The sequence below is a fragment of the Taeniopygia guttata genome, chromosome 2, assembly GCF_048771995.1.
Source record: "Taeniopygia guttata chromosome 2, bTaeGut7.mat, whole genome shotgun sequence".
In the NCBI taxonomy this organism is placed as follows: Eukaryota; Metazoa; Chordata; class Aves; order Passeriformes; family Estrildidae; genus Taeniopygia; species Taeniopygia guttata.
In genome coordinates this window covers 117,681,668-117,690,160 of record NC_133026.1, presented here as the reverse complement: position 1 = coordinate 117,690,160, position 8,493 = coordinate 117,681,668, and the positions used below count along the sequence as shown (strand labels likewise).

The window sequence follows — 8,493 nt, the reverse complement described above, 5'->3', positions numbered from 1 at the left end:
CCACACTGTTTTTTTTTAAAGGAAAGAACCCCTGAATTCTGACACAAAAAAAACCACCCCTCATCCAGTCAGGCAGCTAGGTATGAATGTCTTGGAATTCAAGACAAAAATTTATAAGAGTACTAGTTCCCGCAACAATTTCTGAAATATTCCCTCTCCTTCCCATCCCTCTACAGCACTGTGCCTCCTTGCCACGAAGAGAAGATAGATACAGTAGCCACATAATTACACAATAATTTCAGGAGCACACAGACTAAAAATTCAGTATGAGAATGGATACTTCCTTTCATACCACCAATTTGTTTCCCAGTCCATTAGCAAGCCAGGTTAAAAAAAAAACAAAACCAGAACACAAAAAAACCCAAACAAACAAACAAAAAAAACCCCCAAAAAAACCCAACCCACCAAACCAACACAAAAACTCAAAAACCAAAACAACCAACAACTCCCCCTCCCTCCCCCAAAACTAAAAACCCCAGGGCTGTTACTTCCAAATTATATTAATGCCCAGGAAACTATTCATGTAGTTGTTGGTTGTCCTGAACAGCTTTTTTCAATTCCTGTAGAAGAGAACTATGGAAAATGAGTGCCAAGCCACCATTCTACTCCTACAAATGATACAGTTCCTTCCTTCCTCCCCTGCCAATGTAAATTCTTACTTTTTACCCAATCACTCCTTCCAAAACCCCATGTAGCAGCTGCTAAGCATCACTTAACCACTATGTAGGACACTGCTCTAGGACATACTCCTTACATCCTTGAGGTAACCTTAAGATAAGCAAGGAATCCTGTTTTACTTTCAACTCTTCTAATGTACTGATACAACATTTATTGTAAAAGAATTATGATTTGATACACTCTCTCCCCCTAGGTACTTAATTCTTATCAGATCTTGACACAGTATAAAGTCTATTTATTTTAGCTGCTTATTTTGCCAAAAAAAACAGGTGACTTAGATACTGAAATTTATGTAACATTCATTCAATTTACTTAAAATTGAATCAATGTTACATAAATGATGTATCAGTATCTTACCAGACTTCTCTCAAATCAAGGCATTTAACTGCATCTATTTATGAACAAAAAACACTGAACAGTTTTGGAGTAACAGACAAAAATAAGTTGTTATTTACAAGTAACATATATAATAAAACTACTACCATTATATGCCTTTTATACACTGTAACTGCAGTCAATTTTTGCAGTTTAAAAAAAATTTCCTTAAACAGAAATTGTTCAGAATTATGTTTGTCCATACATGTGTATGTTATGAGAAATACAACAGCTTTTCATTTTTAATATTATCAGTGTAATTTACATTTTTCCCCCAATATCAAGTGAAGTTTTAAAAATGGTGCAAACTGAAACATGAAGACAAGTAGCTATGAGCACTGAAATACAATCAATTTGGAATATAAGAGTGTTTTAAACTACCAATCTGTGAGAAAAATCCCTAATATGATCATCTCACCACCCACCCCTAAAATGTCAAAGCTAATTGACTTACTTTTAAAGTAACCATGATTATTGCATATTATATCTTTGGAGAAGCAGAGCTTTAACCAAAAATATTTTTAATGTAGTTGAAATATCGACATACTTAGCTCAGGGAAGAAAGAAAAGTAGAACAAGTAATACGTAATGTTATCAAATCAATCCAGTTAATTTGTTCTGTTCTTGCTTTGAGTAATCCCCCATACCTCAGATAATCCAGTTGAGTCAATGGGTACTTCAGCAAGTACAAGATCAACAATCCAGTTTCATATGATCAAGTTTTCATTCTGCAGAAGTCCTTTAAAAATCTTGGTCCTTAACTTATTTAAGTGCTGACAGGTAAATTAACACATAGTTCAAAGAAAACATTTACCTTTTTTTTTAAACCAGAATATACAAAAGACAATTTGCATAGTTACAATTCAAGCACAAGTTCACTGTAAATAAGTACAAAAGCATTTATAAATTTACTAAATTTACTGCTGTTTTTGCCAGCCAAATTAGATAGGTATGAATGTAAACTCGAAGGGATTGAGGAGAACAGTCAGTATTTTTGCTTAAAAAATACATAGAGAATGCTTTTTAAAGGTTTTAAAAAATACTTTCTGCAGCAGGAACAAACAGTTCAAATCCCAAAGAAAGCCATCCAAAATGCCCAAATTCCTCCTATACAGCAGAAAAAGTTTGTTCATAGGTTTCAAACCTATATACAAGACGAGGCACTATTTACGCTATTTTGGAATGTGTCCATAATCCTAACATTTCAGTTCAACCCAAGACTTCCAAAGCACTCTTCACTTCTAAGTTCCTAGGAAAATCCATCTTCAGAAGGTGGTGCGTAAGAAAATCCAACAAATGCATCATCTGCCTCTAGGACACTGGCATTAACAATGCTGTAGTCAGAAGAAACACAAACTGAGTATGGAACCATTTCTTCTGTGAACACTGCATCAAAATTCCCAATATCGTCCGGTCCAACCTAGAAAACAGAAGGATCTGTCAGTCATCAAATTAATACAGTGTTTTAAACCTGTGCTTGTCCTTCAGATTCCAAATTTTACTCTCAAAATCATCTATTTTGTTGTTATATTCTATTTAAGTAAATAAATTTAAGGAGGCACATCGCTCCATCTCTGAAAATAGGTATTATAAGGCTGGGCTTTTTTCAATGAGGTTGGAGTTTTGACCAAATCTTACACTCTTAATGATCTGATAAGCCTAAAAAAATATGAAAAAGGTCTCTCATAGGGAGATTAGCTCAGTTTGTTAGAGCATGGTGCTAGAAGCACTAAGTTTATGGGTTTAGTCCCCATATGGGGCATTCACTGAAAAGCTGGGCTTGATGATCCTTGTGGGCCACTTTCAGCTCAGAATATTCTGTGATGTGTGATCTGAGATGCAAACCCTAACACCATCGCCATTCCCCAGGTACCTACCACATTAGGATTAAATGGTGGTGGAATCTTCTTCTGAAGAAGATCAGTCCAGCTGAGAGATTCAAAGAACGGGTGCTTTTGAATTTCAAGCTGTAGCAAACAATAAAGATTTTTATATATTTCATAAATCCATCCTGTGCATAATAGTAAACATTACTTCATACTACATGTACACAGGGAAGTTCTCATGTGCATGTTCTTATCAGTTTGTTTATTCACAATTTACTTTGCAATAAAAGTTGCAGTCGGTAAAAACAGCAATTAAAATTTGTGAGACTGCCTCTATAAACAGTTTTCCTTCTAAAACCATACTTTCTGCTTTTAAGCCCTAAAATCAACAATGCTGAGTCTACCTCTTCTGTTGATATCTGTTCCCACCTTAAAGTTTTGTTAGTTTTTGTAAAGCATATCACTGTCTGAGAAGCAGCTGCTTCAACAACTCTGCAATATACTTACTATTTAAGCAGCAGCAAACAGCTGTGCTAAATCCTTGCATCTTGCTCAGTTACAAGGTCCACAGACTAATGTAAGGACAGCAAACCAAAGACTACAAAGATCCCACCACTAATGGACGGAGTACATCCTCTAGATCATTCCTTATTGCACCATTCTGAAGACACCTGTAACTTTCTCACATCAACTTTTGCAAACAAAGGTTTTGTTGCTACACTGGGATAATGTCTGCCATGATTTTAAGGCTAAAAAAAAAGCTGCTGTTTGCATGGAGCTAGTGTTCCTCTTTACCTGAAGACTGGTTTCCAAATCATTATTATTACTATAGGATAGCCTTTTCTTTTGATTATTTCCCAGTTTCACTATGAACAGTGAAACATACTTCTCTGCATCTTAGTGACTGCTACATCAGCAACTGTTACTCCTTTGCCGGCAGGTACAGCAGCAACCAAGCTCAAAATACCACACAACAATTGCTGCTCTCTTATCCCCAGCAACTTCCAGAGATAGACCCCACTGGTGTCTTTACAGAAGAACTAAAACAGAGGAAATCAGAGACAGATGCAGTAATGCAGTTTCTGTCTCCAACTATTAATCCTGCACTGTGCACATTAATTTAGTGAGTCCCTTTAAATAAAATAGGGCTTGATAAATTAGGACATTACTTACAAAGTCTTCCTTTGCTCCAAGTCTGCTTTGCCGATCTTTCTCCAAAAGTTCTTCCAGGATAGACCAGGCTGTAAGACTGATTCCTGGGCGCAAAACCAGGGGCTTATGAAGAATATTATCGTACATCTCAGCAACATCACGGCAGTAAAAAGGAGGCTAAAAAAATACAAGTTCTATATGAATTTGAAGCCACATGCAATGTTGTTTCATACGTTACAAATGATCAGTAAATGATTCTGTATGACATACAAGCTTATAGCAGTGGAGCAGAAATCTTTTTATGCACTGCTAACTTCAAATTCAGTCATCACCACTGCCAGAACTTTACACTTGATAACTTCGCACCACCTGTCTCCTCTACTCCAAACTTGTTCTTACACTAATAAGTAGCCATAGATGCCATCCTGCTTCAAAGCTCCCACTGAACTTGCCTTAAAAGAACCTGAGAATGGTAAAACAAATCCATCTCCCTATTTAAGGTCCTATGGGAAGAGACAGAACTCAAAAAAACTAGAAGAACAGATTCTTACTGGAGTAATTACATATGACTAGAAGAAGCATAGTGAGATTTTTTTTTTGTTTGTTCTAATGCTGTCAAAAGCTAGGAGAAAACCTGGGATACCTAAGTAAAAAAAAAAGTATTTTAATTTTATTTATTGCAATATTTGACAAAATTTTACTTTTAAGTTGCTTTGGGTTTTTTGTGTATTATCACTGTTGATTCAGTTTACTCTCACAGTCCCTCAAAGTGATGACTGATTTTGCTGATGTCTCCGATTTTGCTTTTCCATGAACTGTCAGATACCAGGAGGCGATGTAAAATCCAAAAATGAAAAACAAGTGCTATGTAAGTACAAGACAATCTGTTAATCTGCTTAAATGGAGTATTCCAATATTATGGTAAAGTTAGTATCTTTAACAACATTCAAAAGTCACTTCAAATAAAAGGGGAGAGGGGAGGAAAACAACCTTTATGTATCAGGTACATACCAGCCCGTAAAGCATCTCATAAAGAACTGCACCAAGGCACCACCAGTCTACTGTGTTGTCATAGGGCTGCTTTTTAATGACTTCTGGTGCAAGATACTGAAATGAATTTAAAAAAAAATTATTTAGAGAATTAGGCTAGCACGGATAAAACCTAGGATTTAGTCACTTCACAATAAACACTTTCAAGAAAAGTTGCTTCATAACACTCAAATGTTTCAGCTAAATACTACACCTCACTCACCTTTCACTGTATTTGAAGGTTATTCCTGTAATTTAAAGTAAGTTTATCAAGTTACCAAAGTTTCTAATCCTCTGTTTGGTGAATCCCTCATACATATTCAAGCCTTCTAAGTTTTCCAGTGCAGTTTTCCCAGTAAAAAGACGAGTTCAATAACTCAGTCAGCAAGTTCAAAGTTTTGTGCATATGCAATAATTTCGATGGGGCACAGATATTAGTTCCCTATAAACTTACTAAGAATCAATGGCAGGATATGGTATGTAGATTCATACTGAAAAATCTGTAGCAGCTGTTATACAATCTAACTGTCCTGTGTCTACCCAGCAGTTAGGAGACAATGGAGAAAACAGTATTCCAAAAGGGCTGGAAAAACAGAGGAAGGAAGAGATGAGTTATGGCCATGTGGGTAGCAAGTAGTAGACACTGTATATTAGTAAGAACAACAATGAATAGATGTGTAGGGAGCTTGTCTTTGGGTTGGTTTCATCTTGTTTGAAGAATGCAAACCTCCCAGCAGTACAAAACACAGTATCTGACCTTCCAGTTACACAAATATTAATAGAGGTCAACCGTCATTAATTGCTAATAAAAAACCCATGAAAGATGTCAACATACTTCTGGGGTCCCACAGAAAGTTGCAGTGGTATCAGAAGTTGCAATCCCTTCTTTACAAAGTCCAAAGTCCGTCAAAACAACATGACCCTGTTTAAGAAAGAGTGGCAAGTTAAAAATTGAGAACAGGTTCAACATGTGAATACACAGAAGTGTCTATTTTGTGAGAGAACACAGAAAACAGAAATAATCTTGTGTACTTACTAGTGAATCTAGGAGAATGTTTTCTGGTTTTAAATCCCTATTAAAAAAGAAAAGGTAGTAAATCAAAATAGCAGTCACAAGTGCTTCGGAGGCAAGGGGTTTTATTATTCTTCAGCTGAAAACTGCGAGTTTTGATGAAAGTGTTATGTTCAGGTTTCCTGTAAGATGATTTCTTGTAGAGTTTATTTGGTAATTTGTCCTATTTTGAATTTCTGCAGGACACGGATACCTTTCAGAAACTTACCTGTACACTATATTTATGGAGTGTAAGTAGCCCAGTGCACTGGCTATTTCAGCAGCATAAAATCTGGCTCTGTGCTCAGGAAAGGAACGTTCTCTTTGTAAGTGAAAGAACAGCTGCAAATATGCAAATAGGAAATAACATTACATAGACAAAACAAGGCAGGTTAATAACATGTAATTTTACAGTGAAGAGTAATTTATCTTGCTGTCCACATTTTTTTTTTTTTAAAGCACAATGAAATAGAATTGGTTTTTCTGCATAACAAAGTCATTATTTTACTCTCTTCCCTGCTTCTCTTATGTGGCTCAGACGGATAAGTAACTCAAACACCTTCCCCTAAAACCAGAACTAGTCAAAAGGAGCTAGAGTAAATCACTCAGATGTGAATAGAAGTTGGTAAGACTAAATCATGCAAAATTGCCTCCAAGGAGAATATATAACCTGGTGTCAAATAAGTCATCTTTCATTTCTGATAATGTGTGTATTCAAAGATTTGCATAATTATTTATAGAACTGTATTCTGAAATAACCTAGATGTAGATCATTTTGTGAGATGTATATTCCAAGCTGATCCACCAGTTCTCTCTACTACAGAGAGCTGTCTGGCAAATAATTTGAGCAGATACAGAAGTCTAGACAAATATTAAATCATAAACATACAGATTCAACTACAGGACACACTCAACTTGTAAAGACTAAGAAAAATGAAGTTTTCTGGTTTTTGCCTACAAAGGTCAGGAAAAATAAAAAGCCACCCCAAATTTCCATTCAAATTTGAAAGCTGCTTTGACCTGTATTTTTAGTTTGCCCGAAAAAATACAAAACTTAGTTCTGACCACAATTCAGAGCAAACCAGGATTTTGATAATACTAAGTAAGGTACATTAGACAAGAGAAATGCCCATCTTGTTCCAACTCTGACACAATACAGTAAATTCAGTTGTCAGTTTCCTTTCTTCCCCTTTTGAAATATCAGCATCTCAGTTAATGCACATGCAAGAGGAAGCCAGTGTTCCATGGTGAAAAATGTAAACATAGGGTTAATTTGTAATTAAATTTATATTACTGTAAAATACCGTATTTGTATCTGACAAGCATGAATAAATTTGGATTGAAGTTGTCAATAAGAACTAGAATAGGGTTCAAATAGCTACAGAAGTCTGCAGCAACATCAGATAATAACAGAATTGTCAAAATTGGGACAATGCTGATCACAGCTCATTAAAGAGTAAAAGATCACTTAACTTCTCCCACCTAGAATTAGTACAATAGACAGACTACAATGCAAAAAAAAAATCACATACCTCTCCTCCGTTAACAAAATCCAGGACAAAGTAAAGCTTTTCTGTTGTTTGGAATGAGTAATGTAGTCCAACCAAAAACGGATGTTTCACATTTTTCAAAAGCACATTACGTTCAGCCATAATATGTTTTTGCTGCAAGAAGTAAGAGATCAATAAGTAAACAGGAATGATTTTGTAATTGAGGGAAAAAACAAGGGAGGTGGGTGGAAGAAGACTATTAACCTCTTTCCTATTGAGAACAATTTTTTTCTGCAACACTTTGACAGCATAGTATTTCCCATCCAGTTTTCGTTTTGCAAGAAGAACCTGTGAAATTCAAAAGAAAAGGAAGAAATCTGATTGTTGCAGTTCACCTACTATGGGTAACATTTGATCATTTTGGCCAAACTGGAAGGGATTCATGCTATTTTTTCACAATATAGCTTTTAATAGAGTCAGTCAACAATGTAATTGACAATAGAGTGAGTTTACAGTTCAGTAAAAACATATCATGACAGTGGTATCATGAAAGATTGAATTTTAACATTTGTTTTCCATGATCTGATAAATCTCTATCAAGATTAATTTCAGCTTTTTTTGGGGGGGATAAATTGTAAAGATAATTGAATGAAAACCAACAACACAAGAAATAATTTGGAAATTGGTATTTCAAAAGGGATTCTCCTTGGCATCTTTGTAAAATATCAATACTTAAGGCACTTTTCAATGTGCTGTTGCTCACACTGCTCCATAGTATCAGAGATTTCACAAAATAGTCCCTGACAACAAGAGGAAAAGCACAATTTGTACTCCAGCTGCTGCATAAGCATAAGGGTACCTCCTTTCCTCCCTGGGGGAAACAGGATCCCAA

The 8,493-nt window shown here is 35.6% G+C and overlaps 1 protein-coding gene across 4 annotated transcripts in view; it reads right to left on the bottom strand.

Moving 5' to 3' along the window:
• Window positions 1–1,105: 1,105 nt before the first annotated feature.
• Window positions 1,106–8,493, bottom strand: part of SGK3 (serum/glucocorticoid regulated kinase family member 3) — a 55,135-nt gene continuing 47,747 nt past the window's right edge. For all 4 annotated transcript variants that reach the window (XM_030266288.4, XM_030266287.4, XM_072924708.1 and 1 more), the window contains 9 exons: window positions 7,866–7,949; window positions 7,644–7,775; window positions 6,341–6,453; window positions 6,097–6,133; window positions 5,896–5,982; window positions 5,043–5,138; window positions 4,053–4,208; window positions 2,931–3,020; window positions 1,106–2,473 (listed from right to left, as the gene is read on the bottom strand). In XM_030266288.4, the coding sequence (XP_030122148.4) occupies window positions 2,303–2,473; window positions 2,931–3,020; window positions 4,053–4,208; window positions 5,043–5,138; window positions 5,896–5,982; window positions 6,097–6,133; window positions 6,341–6,453; window positions 7,644–7,775; window positions 7,866–7,949 (966 nt within the window). In that variant the 3' untranslated portion in view covers window positions 1,106–2,302. The remainder of the gene's footprint in view (window positions 2,474–2,930; window positions 3,021–4,052; window positions 4,209–5,042; window positions 5,139–5,895; window positions 5,983–6,096; window positions 6,134–6,340; window positions 6,454–7,643; window positions 7,776–7,865; window positions 7,950–8,493) is intronic.